The 21,290-nt window shown below is 33.5% G+C and overlaps 2 protein-coding genes across 4 annotated transcripts; one reads left to right on the top strand and one right to left on the bottom strand.

Moving 5' to 3' along the window:
* Positions 1–1,819: 1,819 nt before the first annotated feature.
* Positions 1,820–7,746, top strand: LOC144561732 (alpha/beta-Hydrolases superfamily protein). Of its 2 annotated transcripts, none has more exons than XM_078310817.1 (11): positions 1,820–2,349; positions 3,029–3,120; positions 3,910–4,028; positions 4,592–4,727; positions 5,027–5,078; positions 5,184–5,284; positions 5,435–5,617; positions 6,006–6,163; positions 6,444–6,498; positions 6,772–6,825; positions 7,180–7,746. In XM_078310817.1, exons 1-11 carry the CDS (start codon positions 2,112–2,114, stop codon positions 7,606–7,608), a joined length of 1,617 nt encoding a protein of 538 aa, XP_078166943.1. In that variant the 5' UTR covers positions 1,820–2,111; the 3' UTR covers positions 7,609–7,746. The 2 variants fall into 2 exon arrangements, with proteins under 2 accessions (XP_078166943.1, XP_078166944.1); XM_078310818.1 differs by having other exon boundaries at positions 2,161–2,353.
* Positions 7,747–9,342: 1,596 nt separating this feature from the next.
* On the bottom strand, positions 9,343–15,549 carry LOC144561556 (chaperone protein dnaJ A7A, chloroplastic-like). Of its 2 annotated transcripts, none has more exons than XM_078310532.1 (8): positions 15,296–15,549; positions 14,407–14,535; positions 13,751–13,871; positions 13,059–13,116; positions 12,479–12,521; positions 12,018–12,147; positions 11,166–11,477; positions 9,343–10,129 (listed from the first exon to the last, which is right to left on the bottom strand). In XM_078310532.1, the coding sequence occupies exons 2-8, from the start codon at positions 14,529–14,531 to the stop codon at positions 9,596–9,598; spliced, it is 1,323 nt and encodes a 440-aa protein (XP_078166658.1). In that variant the 5' UTR covers positions 14,532–14,535; positions 15,296–15,549; the 3' UTR covers positions 9,343–9,595. The 2 variants fall into 2 exon arrangements, with proteins under 2 accessions (XP_078166658.1, XP_078166659.1); XM_078310533.1 differs by having other exon boundaries at positions 13,751–13,868; positions 15,296–15,545.
* Positions 15,550–21,290: the final 5,741 nt, after the last annotated feature.

The following is a 21,290-nucleotide window of genomic DNA, read 5'->3' as shown; positions in this document are numbered from 1 at the left end:
TTAAAATTTAAGATGCATCTTTCCGCCCCGTAGGAAAACAAGTCCTATCATCATTTTGGAATATACCTACAACCCTTGTTATCATCTTTATTTATTATTATCAAGAGGAGGATTCAAATGCATCATAATTTTTGTATTTCAATATACTCCACATCTTTTATTTTCGTTTGCAAAGTCCGAACAGTCGATCTGAACCGCTTAACATAATCTTCATAATAAAATATATTTTGAGACTAAATTTTATATTTAAAAAAAAATAGATACAAAATCACTATTTTAAAGATATTTTAGATTATCCGATAAAGTACATATGTAAAAAAAAAGGAAAAAAAATATAAAAAATATAAAATTTGGTATCCAAGAATATTTTATTATAAAGATTATATTGAACAGTTCAAACTTAGAAAAAAGAGATAAAAAATGTGAAACATATTAAAATACAAAATTGTAATGCATTTGAACCCTTCTCTATTTTGAAAATAATTTGACTAGCTAATACTCTATACGATTTATTTTCCTACCCAGCATAATCTCCACCAAATGGTCCGACGGATTTGCACGTGTGGCTCAACATATTTGACAAAACAGAAGAACTTTAAATGGTGTTTTGATAAGTTAAAAATTAAGACACGCAAGGTAAGCGATAACATGTCTAACATAAATCCCATTGAAAAAACTAAGATAAGTTCGACAAATATTAAGACACGCAAGCTAGCCTTATAACCTGCCTAAAATAAAATTCTATGAAACTAAGCTAATTAAGTTCAACAATTAATGAAGCCAAACAATAAATTCCAGCTTACTCTTGAATTAATGAATATTATAACTTATCAAATTAAGTTAAATAGTTAAGTATAATCGCAAATTTAGTACAGTGACACAAACTTTCGTCTTTTTTTAAAGCGATACATATTTAATTCTCGAAAATAACATCTAAAAGATGTTGGGGTGTATCGAGACCCTTTAATAAAAAAAAGTTAAATAATTAAGCTGAAATTTATTAACTAAGCTGATTTCTTATATTACTCCAGATAAATCCTTATATAATTAAACATATTTTGTATATATTTAACCTGAATACTTATGTAACTCAAATATATAGTTTTAGACCTAAGGAGAATCACAACATGCCTAAGTGAATTCTTAGAGGAAGATTATGATTATTTTTATAATCTTGACAATAAAATTTCAAAAAGTTTAAACAAATTTGTAAGTTGCAAGTAAATTCGTTGATTAGTTATTAGAAATATAGATGAAATTATGTACAGTGCCTATAAATTTAAATTTAAAGTAATTTTCTGTCAACTCCCACACCAATCTATTACAATATGATTTGTGTACAAATCAAGTTAAATTAAATCTCCATTTTTTCTCGTTAGAGAAAGTTTCATTTGTAAAAACTCTAAATTTATGCATATACACTATTTATTTCAAAATTCAAATCATATAATCTGTTTATGAAATTTAATAATTTTAAATCAAATAATCAATGTCTTCTGAATTTTCAAAAATTACCAAACACATATTTAGTGAGTGTTAATAACAAAATATTCCATTGTTTTTACTTAACACATGCTTTGTATTAAAATTAGACCATGTCCACAGTGTGACGTGTCCAAGTTTTTCCAAAGATGTCGTGTGGTATTAGTATATCCACTTTATTTAAATTTTATTTAATGATGTAGTCAATGAAAACCAAGAAAAATGCATTGAATTAGCACGTGGCGTTCAAATATTACATTTATACCATAAATGTAAAACAAACTAGACTTGTCCATTTTTGTACATTACAATAGATTTTCCAGTTTGTACGTTGCCTGAACCGTACCTCCTAAGCGTTTCCGGTCTGAATTTAACAGTAAAAGATATCTTTCAATTTCGGTTTCCTTATTTTGCTTTATCTTTTTACTAAGAAATTAGGGAGAGAAAAAAAACAATACTTCTTCCCTTCCCAAAGGAGGAAGCATCACTCTGCTTCCCTTCCGGGAAAAAACAAATCCACCAAAAACAAGGCGCTTCTACGCCAAATTTCCTTCTTCGAATATTGCTGCCCCTTCGAAGTTCAAGCTTTATTTGACGCACCTCTTCGAGAGAAAATTCTCAATTCGGACATGGCTTTGTTGGAGGAGCTGATACGAGCTATCGAGCTGTGGCTCAAGATTGTGCAGAAGCAAGAGTATGTAGTGAACCCAAATTTGGATCCGGTATTGCTCGTGCCGGGGATAGCGGGTTCGGTTTTGCATGCGGTTGATGAAGAAGGGAAGAAAACCGAGCGGGTTTGGATACGGATTTTAGGCGCCGATCATGAGTTCCGCACTAAGCTCTGGTCCCGCTTCGACCCCTCCACTGGTAGGTGATCATTTTTATTCATATCACTTTTAAATTAAAAAAAAATACCGCGTGCAATTATAGACATAGTGTAGGTAGTTGTCGAGAAACCTTTATGCAAGGTTGTTCTTTGGTTTGTACATTTTGTTGCTTCTTCGCATGTGGTATATCTGATAAGAGGTATATTTAGGTATAAAATTTTAATTAGATACCATAATACCATCTTTGTTTTCCAATCAATGATTGAAAAGTCAATTATTATATATATGGATGTGTTTTGACTGGAGTTGATAAAAATATCATATCTGAGGGTTTGATGTTCTAAAGGGAATCTAGCTACTTTTTGAGGTCACATGCACGTATTTATCCGTAGATAGTAGATGCTATAAATGGGGTTAATTATTTTAAGCATTGTTATATTTAATTAGCATGCACCAGCTTCAACATGCCGCATTACTGTTATTTGGCCATACTGGTCCTTTTGTGCTTTCCATTTCCTGTGGACCCACAATCAAATAAATAATTATATGCAAAGAAAATTATTTTGCCCATATTTTGAGGTATTATTGGTGCGACCAAAGGCTCATTGCTTTTAATCAATTTAATTTGGTCTTGAAAGTAAACTGACTTTGCCTTAAATTGTTTATAAAGTGGTTAAAAATTTCTATTCTGAGAGGAGAACTACTTGTGTTCTATTTAGGAAAATCTGTTTCTTTGGATGAGAAAACAAGAATTGTCGTACCAGAAGACAGATACGGACTCTATGCTATTGATGTGTTGGATCCAGATATGGTATCCCATTTTGTACCTTCAAGTTCTTTTTTCTTTTCTTAAATTAAGTGCTTGTTATGAGTTCAAATATGGAATTTCTTAGGAATTAGCAAAAATGGTCCACAGCCTTCCTGACTCCCAGAAGAAAAATAATTTTGCAATCTTGATTAGCAATATTCTGAGAATTGCACATTTGCAATCATTGCTTCCTCATCCCCTCCTGTGTGCAGAGAAGTATGGGATTAGTTAATCCCAAGGAATGCATCAAAAAAAGAACACAAAAAAATTTCTCGAGAGGGAGTTTGATTAGGAGCTATTTAAACGCCCTGTTCTGAAATAGACGAGTTTTTTGTTGGAATGATGGTTAACTATGCCCAATGCTGATTATTCATCCTCACCACCTCTTGATTATTTGCAACTCTTTTTCTTTTCTTTTTTTTAAATGTCAAAGCCACCAGTTTTCATTAGAAACTAATGTTCATACAAAACTTAGCTGGTACCAATCTACCAGCAGCTAGTGTAGTGCTAGAAACCATCAGCCAACATTGCAGAAGTGATAAAAGAAGAATAGCACAGTTTACAACCATGTATCAACATGGTAAATTTTTCCAACTCTTTATTTGGCTGCTACGCGAAACAAATTGCAATCTGGTACTATCTCTCCTGATCCTTCTAGTTGTTAAATGCAATAAGGAGGAAAGAGGTTGCCAGTTCTTGCTCACCAACCCAAAATGAAAGCTAAAAAAATATTGACTCAGGCCGAAATATCCGAATTAAACAGCTTTACATGTTCTTCAACCCTGATATTAGATGATTGGAAGTGACTCTGTCGGCTATTATCATGATATGATTGCGGAGATGATTAAATGGGGTTACCAAGAAGGCACTACCCTCTTTGGATTTGGCTTCGACTTCCGGCAAAGTAACAGGTATCACTATATACAGAGGTTTCTTTTTAGCAAAATTGAAATCTCTACAATTGTACTTTCCTTTTGCACAGGAGTACTGTGTTTTATGGATCTTTCCAGTAATTTGATACAAAGCTGCACTTTGCCTCTCAATTTAGAAAATTTCATGCTTTTATTTTCAGATTATTATGATGTAATGAAAAACAATGTTACAGATTTAGAAAATGTGAAAAATAAGAATTAGTACAATTGCAGTAGCATCAGGCTGCCTTCTTAAAATGGAGACCGTTTCATCTAAAGTTGTAAATTTGTATGTGCCTTCAAACTAACCTTTTATAGAATGTCAAAAATGGGTTATATTTTCTGGAGTGTAGGAAATGGTCATTGAATATCTTTAGCTGTTGGAATTAAATTTTACTTAACCTAAGATGTTAACTCAAAGCATTATTCTCTCTCTCGATCGATCGCTTGATAGGAAGGCAGAGGCTGCCTTCATGTTGTAAAATAAAAAAAGGAAAACATACAGCCATGAATGTTCAAACCACCTAATCTACACTGAACAGCAACCTACTTTCTCTCTCCAGGCTAGAGGAAACAATAAAGAAATTTCAGGAGAAGTTAGAGACGGCTTACATCTCGGCTGGAGAAAGGAAATTAACTATCATTACACATTCAATGGGAGGTTTGCTTGTTAAATGCTTCATGAGTCTCCACACTGATGTAACTCTCTTTTTTCTATTATTTAAAAAGCTGTACCTTTACCTTTGAACTCATTTAATACAGAATTAGGTTCCAAAACCTAAGTGTGCTGCACTTGGAACTGATCACAACTGAAGTATGTGCCTATGTGAACATGAATCCTTTTTAGTTCAGTACAGCAAGCTTAGAATAAGGGGCCACATTGAAAAGCTTAGAAGAAAGAACATAATTTAGCCATTTGGTTTAAGACTATTATGATTTTATTTAAATTACTGTGACTATTCTTTTAGACTTGTGTCCCTAAAACCTCATATGTTTAGATATTCGAGAAATATGTTAAGCGCTGGGTTGCAATAGCTGCCCCTTTTCAAGGTATGTTTGAGTAACATAAATTTTTAAATTAATTATATGCTATATGCATATCTTTTTGCATAATGCATCTATGCCAAGCTTTTATATGGTATGATTTTCCTATAGGTGCTCCAGGGTACATAACGACTAGTCTATTAAATGGAATGTCATTTCTGGAAGGATGGGAGGCCAATTTTTTCATTTCCAAATGGAGCATGCAACAACTGGTATCTATTTTCTTTAAATTTATCATTTTCTGTTTCTGAAATGACACCCAATCTTCAGGCACTTACAAACATTGAATAGCAGCAGAAAGAGAACCAATTATTTTGTAGTTCTTGTTCACCTTTTCTTACTAATAATATTTTTTACATTAGCTGATTGAATGCCCATCAATATACGAGCTAATGGCATCGCCAGACTTTGACTGGAATGACATTCCAGTCTTGCAAGTGTGGAGACAGAGGGTTGACAATTCGGGCCAATCAATATCTCTCTTAGAGTCATATGGACCCAAGGAAGTTATTCCTCTCATGGCGCAAGCTCTTTCCAACCATAAAGTGAGTCTTTCCCACTTTTATTTTTTTGAAGGTTAAAAGGGTTTATTGCCCACTAATGAATATATTAAAAGAAAAACGTATTTACATTACCTTGAATTCCTTAGTTATTACAATAATCTATATGCTATATAAACACGAGTCTTTCCCACTTACCAATACTGGTTTGTTTTTTCCAGCACTAGACTGGCTCTGTACCATCATTTTTGGAAAGGTTTTAATAATTCAATCCAAGGGGAAGTCAAACCTGTATTCTTGAAATGCCACAATGTATATATATATATATTTTTTCTCTCTGTCACTTTTTTTTTTTTTGCATGAAGTGCCTCTTGTCCTCTTTTGATGGATGAATATGTCAAAATGCCCTGGTATTTTGTCTTATGTTTGACAGGTTTCTTGTGGTGGGGCCCAGCTTTCTTTCCCTTTAAATAAGGAGATATTGAAATGGACAGACAAAACAAGAGAGATTTTATCTCGTGCTAAGCTTCCAGATGCAGTCGAGTTTTATAACATATATGGAATCAATGTTGATACTGGTCATAGTGTTTGGTTAGCTTTATACACTCCATAATAATTTTAATTATTTACTGAAATCATCCTTAAACTTCCTAAAAGGAAAAACATGACAGTTGAGTTTCTTGATAGAGAGGGTTATAGATGGATTAAATAATGAAAATTTACAAAGTTTTTAAACAAAACACTTTCATCTAACTTTGAGGACCAAATAAGTGTTAGATTCTAGGGGACCAAAATGGAAATTTCGTGAATATTGAAGGAATATTATTTTCTACTAATCAAATGTGCTATTTTTTTTGTTCTCTCTGCACAGCTATGGCAGCGAACTTGCGCCTATTTCAGACGTTGAGCAAATTCTCTCTCTTCAGGTTCTCCAAGCTTAACAAATATAATGAATAAATGGATAAACAATGAATGGATGAATAAACAGATTAGAAAAATAGAATTAAATACATAGATATGTTTATAGGTGCTCCCTATTTCCAATAAACAGTCAGCATTATCATTCCTATAAGTGTTGTATTTGATTTATGTAGAGTGTAATTAGTCTCCACTTGGTTTCTGTTAAATCTACCTTGCACCATTTCCTTTCATCATCTGATGGGCCTTTTCCCTTTTCTTTTTTCTGTTTATATTTTCAGCCACAGTTCATCTTCGTTACAGGTGATGGATCAGTTCCAGCTGAATCAGCCAAGGTAAGCATTTGTGCTTGATTTTCTAAAGATTTTGTTATCAGATAGTCCAAATTATTGTCTGATAGTGAATGGAGATAAATGTTATTTGGTTATACTGTTGCTTGCGATTTCAGCAACTGTTCTGTGAAAAGCTATTTGAATGTGTTAGTTTCTGTTGCTCCCAGAAACTAGGGGTAGATAGTGAATATGTCTCAAGTAAATAGTAGAAATATATGCAAGAGGCGGCAAACTTTTATTCTATCATAGATCTGTATGATGCTAGCATCCCTATATAAGTGTGAAAATGCCTTTTCTGCTTGTTTGTATATATATGTCATGCAATGGTTATTTTCTTGTCATGTAATTTTTCTACAGGCTGATGGCCTAAATGCAATTTCGCGCATCGGTGTACCGGCCGACCATCGGGGAATAGTCTGTGACAGGCACGTATTCCGGATTCTAAAACAATGGCTAAAGGCTGGTGAACCTGACCCGTTTTACAACCCGGTAAACGACTACGTCATCCTCCCAACAGCCTTCGAGGTAGAGAGGCACCAGGGGGAGAAGAAAGATATCACCTCTGTCAAGGAGGAATGGGAAATTGTTTCCTGTGAGAAAAATGATAAAAACAATTATACTGACAAGTCTACTGGCATTCCTCCTTTTATTGGGTCTGTATCTGTGACATGTGAAGGGGAGAATAAATCGTCAGAAGAGGCTGAGGCTATGTTGGTTGTCGAGCCAAAAATTAATGGAAAGCAGCATGTAGAGCTCAGAGCCAGGGGTGTTACTATGGATAAATAGCTGTCTATATGTAAAAATGAATTATACAATTGTGCATAGATATCAGGGTGTGAAATTTTACGATGTGACAAATATTGGCAAATGGTTACATCTGTATATAAATCTACTCAACTCATACAAGTATAAACAAGTAAATATGAATATATCAGTGTATTGGTAAATTAAGACTGAAAAGAGATGACATGCTTTACTGTGCTTGTTTGATTGTTAGAGCTTTCTTCAAGAGGACACCTTTTTATATAGACTTTTCAAACAGGAAGGGAACAATATTTTCATACTATATCATCTAGCGTTCACTGCTTGTATTTTAGTGGCCTAACGAGGTATGTTTAAAGTTTGTATGACCCATTAGAGATACGACGAACTGGCATCCACCTTGTATTGCAATTAGTATTTTAACATGAAAATTTTCAAGGGTATTTCTTCACTAAAACAATTAGTATTGATGCCAAAAGCTTTTCTTGAGGACACTTGAAACACGCACTATAAATAATTCATTCCAAAAGCATAAATATCTGTCTTGCTTAGCTAGATCTTTGTGCTGAGATTGCTAGCTGCAAACACCTGGAACTCTTATTATAAAGTAACCTTCGTACTTAGAAGTACATAAATAATATCAAGTATCAAGAGTGTGACTAATATGCTTTCGGTAGCACTTCGTCCGAAGTGCTACCGGTCCAAATTTCAAATTTCAAAATTCAAATAGCCGATCCAAACCGTTCATCATGTTCTCCATATTAATATGTGTTTGGAGACCAAATTTTACATTTTTCTGAATTTTTTTACTATTTATTAAGCCACTTTGAAAATCGCTGATCCAACGGTGGTTTCTGATTTTACTGTTTTGTTAAGCTACCGTTGGATCAACAATTTTCAAAGTGGCTTAATAAATAATAAAAAAATTCAGAAAAATGTAAAAATTGGTCTCCAAGCACATATTAATATGGAGAACAGGATAAACGGTTTGGATCAGCTATTTGGATTTTGAAATTTGAAATTTGGACCGGTAGCACTTCGGCCGAAGTGCTACCGAAAGCATATTAGTCACACTCCCAAGTATCAAAACCCCAAATTTCGAAAAAGTAAACAAAGTCGTATGGAGAATTCGGGTCATTAGACCGCGCACAACAAATCTGAGGCCTGCTAAACAAATCAAAATAGACAATTATTTCTTTTAAAGGAACTGACAAGACATATTTCTCCCCCTGATGACCGCAAAATTAACTGTCCTTTATGTTTAACAAAGACGTGTATCAAAATAGACTAATTCGAAGAAAGGGAAATTGATAGAAGACAGAATAGAGAGAGAGAGATGTTGGCATAGAATGATTATGTTTTCATTAATCACAATAGTTACAATGATCTGATTTATATAACCAGTGTAATCCAACCCAATCAGATATAGGAGACATAACATGAAACAGCAATGTAACTAACAATCTGTTATATTGTTCTCCTAATTACAATTGTCCCTAATGAATCTCGTGCGCCTAACAGATATTTTTTGAGCAATAAAATTTCATATAATTACGTATGCGCCCCAGTAGTGTCTTTACCAGATTTTTTTTTCAATTAAACCGAAGTTACTTCGGTCATTTTCGAGAGCAAATCATTTCAAAGAATTATGAAATTCAAATGAATGCTAAAATAAAAATAATATTTAAATATGCTTATTATGTCTATAAATAATAGAAAGAACTTGATTATAATTTCCAATACATGACATCAATGCCATCTTGTATCTATCTATTATTAAGCTAGCTTTCATGTTTGAATGACAAAAGAAAAGAATCCAGCAATACATCCCTAAATGGCCCAGGAGAATACAAGTTTGATCACCACATAAAATTCCCTTCAATTTACTAATTTTCTTGACCTAACCTAGTATATGAAATAAAACCACCAACTTGTCATAATACTCACGACTGAAAAAGAAAAAGAAAAAAAGCTAAGGAAAAAAAAGGACCAAAAATGAGAACTGGAGGCATCACCTCCTACTAGCAGTAGTTGCCTTGCTAAGGCCCGCCAGCTCCTCGATCAGTTTCCTTTCTTCACTACTCAACCGTTTTGGTATCTCTACTTGTACCCGTACAAGCTGGTCTCCCCTAGCATTGGGCTTCCCCAAGTAAGGTACACCTTTCTTAGCCATCACCAAGGTGGTACCAGGCTGTGTCCCTGCAGGAATCTTCAGATCAACTGTGCCATCAACCGTAGGAACCTTCACTGTGGTCCCCAGGATGGCATCAATATAAGACACCTTGCATGTGTACAACAGGTTTGTCCCGTCCCGTTTCAGTACTGGGTCTGACAACACCTCTATGAAGACATACAGGTCACCAGGGGGTCCACCACGTCTTCCTGCATTACCTTCTGATCGAACCCTCAATCTGCTGCCAGAATCAACCCCGGCTGGTACTTTGAGGCTGATACGCTTACTCTTCCTGACACGACCATCACCATTACAGGTACTACATGAGGTCGAGGACTCCCCAGAACCATCACATGTCGAACATGTGGAGACCTGTATACAGAGGAATATATAACATATTTAAAATTTGTATGGTTTTGGTACAATGCCATGAAGCAAGTCAGATATGGAACTGATATGTACCGTTAGTTTAATCAATACAAATATTACCCAAGATGTGCGGTAGTTGATTCTCACTTCTAGCACAATTTCAATGAAGCTGTAGGACTTGTGTCTAGGACTTATTTTTTTCCATCTTTTTGTAAATTTTTAGATTCATTATATTTATTTGGCTTTTTCCTTTTTGTTATCAGGATCACTTTCAGTTTCAGCCTTATACCTACTTAAAAGGATGAAATCTGCCCAATTAAGTATCAAAGACTATATGATCTCTCTAAAGGACCTCATATAGATATCCCTGCCCTAAGAAATTGAAACTTGTTTCCATCACGAACCTTTTAAACCTAGCTCAGATGGTAATGAGCCTCCCCGCTCTACGGTAAGGCACAAGTTCTATTCCCACAAGAGGCATCTAAAAATAAATGAATGCCAGAGTTAACGGGAGCCTTTTTTTAACCCCCCACCCTACCAACTCTCTCTCTCTCTCTCTCTCTCTCTCACTCACCCATTAAGCATGAGGATTTTACCATGACAATTATCATATTAAAAGAGGGATCTACTGCTGGCCCCTCACCTAATACTACTAGGTCCATTAAGAAGCTATAGCCAAGATTGTCAAATATTTTACTTATCATGTGAACCTATCCCAAACTTGATATTTCCTTGTACTGGGACACATGCTATTCATAGTTGTGGATGTGTAATGACCTCTCCTTTCTGCATCCAGGGTAACAAGAAAAAATATATACAGTTCCTTGAGCAAAGCCTAAACGGCCAATGGTCACCACAGGTGGTATTCAATGGGTTTCAAACCATGCGTTCTGGTCCCTTTTCTGGTCTTCCGTTCAAGCTTTCTTTATTTCTATTGCATGTACTCAAGATATAGATATAAAGCATCGTATTCTGATGGAGACATGCCCTATACTCATATCCACATACTTAAAATAGATAAAGAGAAAGAGAAGCATACCTGCTGGAATACTCCCAGTGGTGTTCGAGCAGAAGAAACCACTTGGCCCTGGCCACCACATGTACGGCATGTAGTGGGCTTGGTACCAGGTTTTGCACCTGATCCTTCACAGGTGGAACATTTCTCAAGGCGGCGAATCTCAATCTCCTTCTCAACCCCAAAGACGGCCTCCTTGAAATTGAGCACAAGGCTGTAGGTCTCATCATCACCCTGCACTGGCCGGTTGCGGGCTGCACGCCCCCCCATACTACCCCCCATTCCGCCAAAGCCCTCAAATAGAGACTCAAATAGATCGAATGGGTTCGTAAAATCCTGAAAGTAGTTAATTTCAGCAGTGAAGTGCCGAGGAAATTAGCTTTAATGATAGTTACTAGGAAGAGAATTCTTTTCAGCAGTAAGTACAACCGAGAACCATCAACCATCTCATAATAATATTTTGACAGTATAAATTTTCTTACTTTAATGTACATATGCTTGTGTAATAGTGTCTCTGTTTATTTTGGCATACTCCAGTTGGGTTTCATTTATAGCCTACCCCAACTTGGTTGAGACCAAAGGCTTGGTTGTTGTTGTTTATTTTGGCATAGGTGACAAAACTGCCTCTCAGCAAAAATGCTTTTTTTTTTCTTTTTCTTTTTTTTCATGAGTCCAACTATACTAAGAAACCCGCAAAAGGGGCCACTGAACCATCCACAGAACCAGTTGATTTTAGTGCGAAGTGCCAGCCCCAAAAATATGGTTTATTTATTTTCCTTTTCTCTTTTGTTTTTCCTCTCCTTTTTGTTTTATAGCAGAAGTTTTCTGTTCATAATTATATTTTCTTAAATGTATGTATCCCGAAAAAGGACTTACACCCGTGCCCATGCCAGATCCTTTAAGACCAGCTTCACCGTATTTATCATAGATTGATCGCTTCTCATCATCTGAGAGAACTTCATATGCATTGCTTATCTCCTTAAACTTCTGCTCTGCTCCAGGTTCTCTAACCAAAGGAGGATGAAAAGGATTATAAACTTCACCTCTGAATTCATCTAAAGCAGGTTGACACTTCAAAACGAGTCTGTCTAGTATGTTTCCCCCTCATAATACATCATAAAAGAAAGACTAACTATTTTTTTCAAGGACAGACAGCTAGCATGGCATATTGATCATTATTTAAGCTAATAAATCATCTTATCAAATTAGCACAGTATAGGACTTCTTTTCAACATTTTCTGCTAAAAACTGAGGACGACTAATTCCTACAAAAGATAAAATTTCATTTCATTTCATTTTTATCTTAAATATATAGAGGACAAGGCAATTCCACTCACTTGTTCACATCAGGATGGTAGCTCCTTGCAAGTTTGCGATATGCTGTTCAATAAAATAGGAAAAATGATTTTCTGAGTAATTTATGTCCGATACAAAAGACACAGGTATTTATACAAAGAGAACGGTTCCAAGGGCACAAGGTCTTGGTGCCACAGGATGCCACAAACGCACTTCTTCATTTATATTATAAAATTTGAACTCCAAACTGTCAATCTTGTTTATTTACATGAGAGCTTATGTCCACTTCAAATTTTAAGATTTCAAAGTTCATTTCGTAGTAGATAAAAAAGTTAAAAAAAATGAACAAATCTAGTGAACGATTAATTTCAATACATTTATTTTTTAAAATCTTAATATAAAATGAAACTTCCCAAATCGTGAAATTTTAATTTGAATGCATCTTCCCATGAAAATAAACAATAACAACAGTTTGGATTTGATATTGAGTTTAAAATTTATAACATGAAATGAAATAGTGAACTTGTGGCATTTTATGATACAAATGTTTGTGACATTGGAACTTTCCTCATATACATGTCTATAAGAAAAGAATGTCAAGTTAGGTTAATAAATACTAACCACTTTTGATTTCAGATTTACTAGAATTTCTTGACACACCAAGAATGGAATAATAATCCTGAAAAGTAAATTGTCACTTATATTCTCTCTCATGTAATAAAAAGAAGAATATATTAAAAAAGGAGGAGAAAATTGGATCCTGTACTAACCACAGTCATTTTAGTCCACAAACTTCTAAATAAGTTACGATAAAAACCCAAAACAGTTTTCTCCAACCAGGCAACCAATGCAAAATCCCTAAACTGACAAGACCGTGTACACCACCTTCTGTTGCAACGAATTTATACCATTATTTGTATCCATTGAAATTTGAAACTATTGAGATTGATTCCCACATTGGAACGAGTAAGTTCTGAAAATATTATAAGTTAAAAGGTGTGATTATAGACTACCAATTCCAGAGGTTAAATGCTTAAATAAACTACTATCATCTTTACCAATATGACAACCTTTAAACAGTGAACCTACGGAAAATTATCTGAAGTCAATGGCCAGCCCATAAAACTAATAAATTTAAACACACTATCAAGATTACCTCATATATCCCATCTTTAAGACAAAAAATAACATTTGCTTATATAATAGACATCCATTCAAAAGTTAATTCTACTTGGAAACCAATCAATTAAAAAGCTTATTGTAACCAGTATATGAAACTTTTAGAGCACTTTAGTCACCAAGAAAAAACTTACACTATCAGCTCTTACTACAAACCGTGAAGCCCTCTTATGCCTACAATTTGGTGATGCCACATGGTTGAGCAATGGCACAGATGAACCATTAAATAGAGCCATGCATTTCATTCTGCTTCTGCTGTTAACATGAAAAGAATAAAAAGTCCATCAAAAACAAGGATCATTGTCTACAATTTCAACACTTAATTGCTCCCTTTGTTTTATGTAAAAACATTTCTCCCCTCAAGGTGAACAAGAGAAATGTTTCAAATTTACAAGGACTGCATGTGCCCGCAACAAAAGAAAAACCACCTCTGGAAAGACGAAATCAAAATATCATATACACCTGTAATCCAAAATCTATCCCATATACACTATTAAGTATGAAACAAATATATAATCCAACTCTCCTAATTACCTTGGTAGATACCCAAATTACCACCTTATCTCAAATGTAAAACAACCAGCAAGCAAAAAATCATAATCTTGGCATCATTTGATCAACATAGGCAATATGCTATGACCGCAGATGATATTTCCCATATCATACAAAATTTACATAAAAACTCTCCTCTATTGAATTGAAAGCATAGGTAGAATTCAAGGTCTGCCAGGGTGCACATATAATTTGCCTCAGCCAAGAGATTCCTTAAGAACAAGACTTGGAAAGGTACCTATTTTGAGAAGGTGGTGCATTATTATTAAATAATGCTACAACTGGGGTTATGTATCTTGATATTGCCCGGGGTTGTACACCCAATTGAGGCATTGATGGAGCTCCAAATTGTACGCTTGACATCCCACTGCAAGCAACAAAACTAGATAGAGTGAGAAAGTGAAATCAGGAAGGAGTGAGTGAGAGACATGCAGAGAAAACCTTTTTTTAGGAAAACACAATGTTATTTTTGTTCTTCGATTAAAGAACTCAGCATGGACACATACTGCTTTCCCATGGCATTACTAAAACAACAGCTATCTCGGGTTATATTTTTCCTGCTGTAGCAAGCAGCTTGTATAATTGTAGACATGAACCAAATTATGTCTATTACCAAATCAGATCATAATAGCTTTGATAATTAATAGTAGATGATACTATGCCACAATAGAATAAAATCACAATAAAAGTTTGTGATTTTCAACTATTGATAAATGCTACAACTCACTTGGCTAGGTCATTAACCAAATCACATTGTATAGAAGAAAAATTTTGAGTTCTTCAATCCTGACAGAAAAGCATGGAACATTCTGCATTTGAGAGTGCAAAAGAGAAATATTGCAGTTCAGAGCGCCCAGTGAAACAAAACCTCGTTTACAATGCAATTTAACAATTGAATTAAACACAAAAGCTCTCAAAAAGGAATACATACTAAACTGAAAAAAAAATATAACTAACTAAATCCAATCCCAAAAACTTATGTAATACAAAACTGAGACTGCGTCACTATAGAAAATCATATCTTATGCTCGTTACGAAGCACTCCCTGATGAACTATCAGCTGTGGACTGGGATTGACGGAGCAAGGGGCCCGAAATTAGAGAAACAAAATACATATAAACACATACCTAACTGGAGCGAAGCCTGGCAATATGTTGATATTTTCTCAAATTTCTTTACAGAAATAGAGCGAGAAGTGAGTACAAGTAAATTGAGGCGGGGATGAAGGGCGAATCGACCCCCGACCTCGGGCTCGGAGAAGGCACAAGGACACAGCAGCGGCTCTTCTTAGGGTTTAGAGAGAGAGACGGAGATTGCTTAATGCATTTCTTATCTGTACTGTTAGTGTTTATTTGTCCTCCATTTTTGAACAAAATGGACATGTCCGGAAACTTCGGAGGCTCAGATTCATTTGTAGTCCCAGATGATGTAAACCGTCCACATAATATCTGACAGTCAAAATCGAAGAGTAACGTTTTAAGGGCAGATCGGGCAGTAGATCAGATATCCGGTTTGATTGTTTATTACCTTATTGTAAGTATCTGGGGCTGACCAGTGTCCAAACATTCCTTGCTTGGAGAGGAGACCATGTCCACGTGACCAACTAGCTAAGAAGTCGCTCCCTGACCTAATTCAAAAGAAAATCAATCGAGTATTCGGGAAGTGTCTGGACATTGCTCGGGTGACGAGTCTTATTTCCCACTCCGAATTGTCCTGAGGTTCCGATTACTGCAATCTCCATTTGTTTTTTTGTTTTTTTTACTGCACAATTTCCATTTGTCTGTTTGTTGAACGGTGTTAAAAAAATTTACCAGGTCGAATTTTTATTCTTTTTTTGTGTTATTTATATTATAATTTTTAGTTGATAATTTTTTGGTCGTGACCTGAATTGATGTGGTATGATTTAGATTTAAAATGCATAATATATTACGGAGATTTGAACTCAAATTTTTATAATAATAAATTGAAATTCTAACTATTAGAGTAGAAGTACATATGTGATAATTTGTAAGAAGACTGAAATAAACTTAAAGAAAATTGAAAATTCAATTAATTCAATATGCATGATTAAAATTTTAAATAATATATGAATATCCTCTTATTAGTCCCTTCAAAATTCTCACAGTAACATTTCTCTAATGATGTACTTGTTCTTGCGTCAATTTGCATAGATATAAATACTTGAAAAATAAGATTTAATATTTGCAAAATAAGATATTAATACTTGTATGTGTAACTTGATATGGTCCCCACATCAACCTTTCTTTAGTAAAGTAGTGGGAATCATGTATCTCCCGTCAATCTTCCCCAATCGTCCACCTCTAACAAAAATAATTGATTTCATAGGTATAAATATTTTAGTGCATAGGTATAAATACTTGCAAATTAAGATATTAATATTTCGATGTGTAACTTTATATGATCAAACGCCTGAATATTATACTTTGTATAATGTATATACATATAATTACTTCAGTGCATAGGTACATATATTTGCAATGCTTTCAGACGTCATCCAATGTCATATGTAAAAAAATATCAAGTTTTGCGGTCCCTCAGATAGTTATGACAATATTAATACTTTTAAAAACATGTATGGTCTTCCCATGTAGTTTGATTGATCTCCCCAGTTATTTATGGCACGGAAACGTTTGGGAGATTTAGTTGGAGAGACAATTATTCATGTAAAAGTTTCTCATAGGTATAAACATTTTTGTGTATATTGTTAAATAGTTGAGGATGACAATACTAATACTTGTTATAAAATATTTCAGTACTGAAGTTTTGCGGTCCTCCCAGATAGTTATAATAATTATGGTGCAAAAACTTTAAGCGTATTTTAGTGTGGATGTTGTTATCACTCCCTAAATTTTTTAAAATTATGAAAGTGACTAAGCACCGTTGTACACAAATTCGCCCTTATTTGAAAAAAAAAAATATAATTAGATCGCACGATATCCTTTTGCGGTAGAAATTATGGTACTGTTTATGTTTTGAAGGTTTAAGCTGATAACAACTATTGGATTCTTGCAGGATGATTTTTTTTTTAAGATTAATGAAATAGAGAAATTTTACAAATAAATGTAAGGACTCAAAATACAAACTAAATGGGACAATTATCATTCATAAACTAGTTTAAAGTAAATTATGAACATTAATTTCAACACGAGTTACCTTAAAATTGAATTATCGAATTTGGATTGATTAGATTCTTTAATTATATTATTACTTGCGCGCGAGTTACTGTTCAGAAAAATATTGTTCAGAGTTCGTGTCGTTTACTTAAACATTTGAAATTGATGAACATAAATTTAAGTCTCCAGTGCATAAAAAGTTTTAGACAATATTCTTTTGAAATTCTGATAGAAGCTATCAGATAATTACAACAGTATATTCCTATTACAATAAGAGGAATCAACTTAACAACAATAACTGGTAAATATTGTAGTATACATCCCCTAATTTATAATTAACAATATTTCATCCATAGCTTCAATTCATGCATAGCTTGATCCGCAACCACACTTGGAAGAGCCCCTTTTCCATCAAAAATGATTCTGTTCCGATTTTTCCATATGTGCCAACAACCACAAAAGAAAAAAGAGCCCCATGCTTTTGCTCCTACCCGGCCTCTACACAATCTTTGGGAATTAAGAGAGAGTGGTATGCATTGTATCTCCATGATGCACTATTTTAAAGCCTGCCTTGACCGAGAGTAGATGCCAAAACACCCTTGCTGAGCGGCATTGGAAGAAAAGGTGCAATGCAGTCTCTAGAGGGTGAACCTGACATACTTCACATCTATGTGCACATTGAAAACCCCTTGTAATCATTTTTTCATGAGTTAGTAATTTATCATGAATACAAAGAAATGCAAATACCCTAACAGTAGGGGGTATTTTGAGATTCCAAATGAATTGAAACTGACAAGCTATTCTTTTTTTTTTTTTAGACAATATTCGGAAGTTCTATTTACACGATGGAGAGTAGAGGAAGTGAGGGGAGGTGAATAATTGAATGGAATGGAATGTAATAAAAATGAAGATTAACATATTTAACTTCTTCGTGTTTTGATGATTAATGAGAGAAAATCATCCTGCAAGAATCCAATAGTTGTTATCAGCTTAAACTTATTTCTTGTTTTGTTGATTAATATTTAGAAGGTTAATGAGAAATCTGGTGTTTGTTGTAGGTTTATGACAAAAAAATTGTATGAGAATTATATTAGTAAGATATAGAGTTTGACATTTGTATTATTTTTTCTATATATATTTATAACAAAATTTATTTTTATCCATTACGCTCCAAATTGGAAGGGAAACTAATTCTATTAATTACAATGATATAAGGTTAAACATTTCACCTCCTGTACCCTTCACCTCAGATATAATTTTGTCAACCAGACACGATTCAACAGAAAAATTTCTTTTGCGTTCCATTCCCTCCCTTTCTCTACTCTCCATCCAAACAAGGTGTTAGGTACACCTAAGTACCTAACCCATATTAGTTTATTTAATTCACAACATTTTTCAGATTTGCTCCAAACTTTTTTAAGAAGTCACGCATGAAGGAATTTAGAATATTTTATCAATCTACATTCTGCCCATTGTGTTATAGATAGTTTTCATAACATAGTTGTTTTAAATTTTATAACTTGTAAATTTATCTAACTATTATAGTTGCGTATTCAGAGTTCGGATCAATAGACGTTTTGTATGAAGTTTTTTAGATTTTAAATCAAAACAGAAATAAAATTCAGATACAACACACTTAAGATTGTTGAGAGGTATATATTTTTTTAGAAAATTTGAATAGTTAACAAATTAAATAAAAGTAAATTAAGTTGAACGAATAATATTTGAGTCATGTACGAGATACTATACTCAAGCGTGTTACATTTTTATTGTACAAGATTTGAAAGCACCACAAAAATAATTCGAAAACATCGCTACTTATAACACAATTATGAAAATGATTGACGATAACTCCGCAATATCCGATAGTTGATCATAATTTAATCAATTGAGATAAAAGTGAAGGAATATAATGCGGAGGTGAATCAAGAGTTAAATATATTTTTCTTTAGAGGATCGACAAAGAAGGAAATCGAGAGAAGTATTGAGGAAATAATATTGCTGAATTTTATTTTATGGAAATTATTTTGTCCTCCCTTTTCCCGTCCCTCAAGAAATCTCCCAACTCACTGTTTTTTTTTTAAGTTTGTTAATTGTTTTTATTTAACCAAATTTAGCTCGTTTTTTAATTTTTCCACACACACTTAGAACGTTGGATATAAATATTAAATATTTGATATGTTATATAAAAACACTTGCATGCATGCGCATCGATACTTACATAAAAAAAAAAGTTACTCATTTTATTCTTTCATCATCCGTTCACCTTTTACACAATTTTAGAGGAGACTTTTTTTCTCTGTTCTATCTCGCTCATATTTTCAACAATTTGTGAGGAATTTTACGAATCTAAAACTATGAATGTCTTATACACGGTTTTCTATTTCAAATGAGATCCATATTGAAGTAATTTTGGGTTCTATTCACTTCATTGTTTTTCTTCTTAACATGGTATGTGTAGAGACTTAATATGCTAAGTATAAATACTTAAAACTTTAAGTATTCATACTTCAAAGTATAAATACTTGGCATGTTAGATATGTTATGTATAATTACTTGATGTTTTTCTGGATATGATGAAAAGTTAAAAAAATTAATAAATTTTTAAATATTTTACATTTGTTACTTCTAGTTTTTATACAAACTATTTATGGAAGATTTCAATTCGAATTAAAGTCCAACTAACGCAAGCTATGCAACCTTCATAGGGAGTTAATTATATGTTCAGTATTTAGAAAATTTTGATATGTTAGATGTAAATACTTGATATGTTATGTATCAATACTTGCTTGCACTGGATGTAAATTTGTTGCCGATATTCTAGAACGTGGTCTCCATTAAAATTAGTTCGACTTGAAAAATTTGACCAATTTTTTTTATGAAAAATATTATCACATCCCTTAATTTTTTTTTTATTTCACACCTTGTTTGGATGGAGAGTAGAGGAAGGGAGGTGAAGAATATAAGACAATGAAATGGAATAGAAAGGAAGATTAACATATTTAACAATTTCATATTTGATTAATGAAGAAAAATAAATTTAACTTTTCTTCTATTTTTATTTCTTATTTGGTTAATTAAAATTTATAAGGTTAATGAGAAATTCGATGGTTGTTGTATGTTTGTGACAAATAATTTGTATGAGAATAATATAGGTAAGATATAGAATTGGGTATTTGCGTTATTTTTTTTGAAAATATTTATAATAAAATTTATTTCTATATGTTACACCTCAAATTAGAAAGAAAATTGATTATATTGATTATAATTATGCAAGGTTGAAAACTTTTTATCTTTTATATCTTTTACCTCCGACATAATTTTATCAACCAAACACAATTTAATATTTTTTTTTGTGAAAATGTTTCTATCCACAACACTAATCTGATCTGATTTTAACTGTCATTAACTATCAGTCCCCACTAATTTATGCGTTTTTAAAGCTGTCCAACTTTAACGATCTTTCTTTTATACTCATTTCCTGATCTCTTTTTTTTTTTCAAAATAAATTTCTGATCTCTCTCTCTACAAAAACGAAAATGACTCTCCCATCTCCCCACTCACCCCTCCTGATCTCACTGCTCCCTCTTCTCTCAACTCCGCTGCTGTCGATGCCGTCTCTCTAGTTCTGATCTCTCTCTTTGCCGATATCTCTCTCCGTCTAGTTCTTGGGATTGGCAGCGATAACTTTTAACATCATCTCTCCACGCGAGACATCGTGCTCAACTTTGTCGTGTGAGTAATATCGGATCTCACATTATTTCAATGTATGATTTGAATTTGATATTTGAATTCAAAATTACATAGATCATTTTTGACAAAGAAACATAGAGATCTAGTCTTTATATTTCATTAATTGGGACACAAGATGTGTCAGTTTTACATGAGGTAAAAAATAAATTAGTTTAAATATCAATTGAGGAGAGAGGCGATATGGATGAGAGATGAAAGCGATGCGATATGGAGTATTGATCTTGTCATTTTACAA

Source organism: Carex rostrata, chromosome 11 (genome assembly GCF_964058835.1).
Source record: "Carex rostrata chromosome 11, lpCarRost1.2, whole genome shotgun sequence".
In the NCBI taxonomy this organism is placed as follows: Eukaryota; Viridiplantae; Streptophyta; class Magnoliopsida; order Poales; family Cyperaceae; genus Carex; species Carex rostrata.
This window is presented reverse-complemented; position numbering and strand designations above follow the sequence as displayed.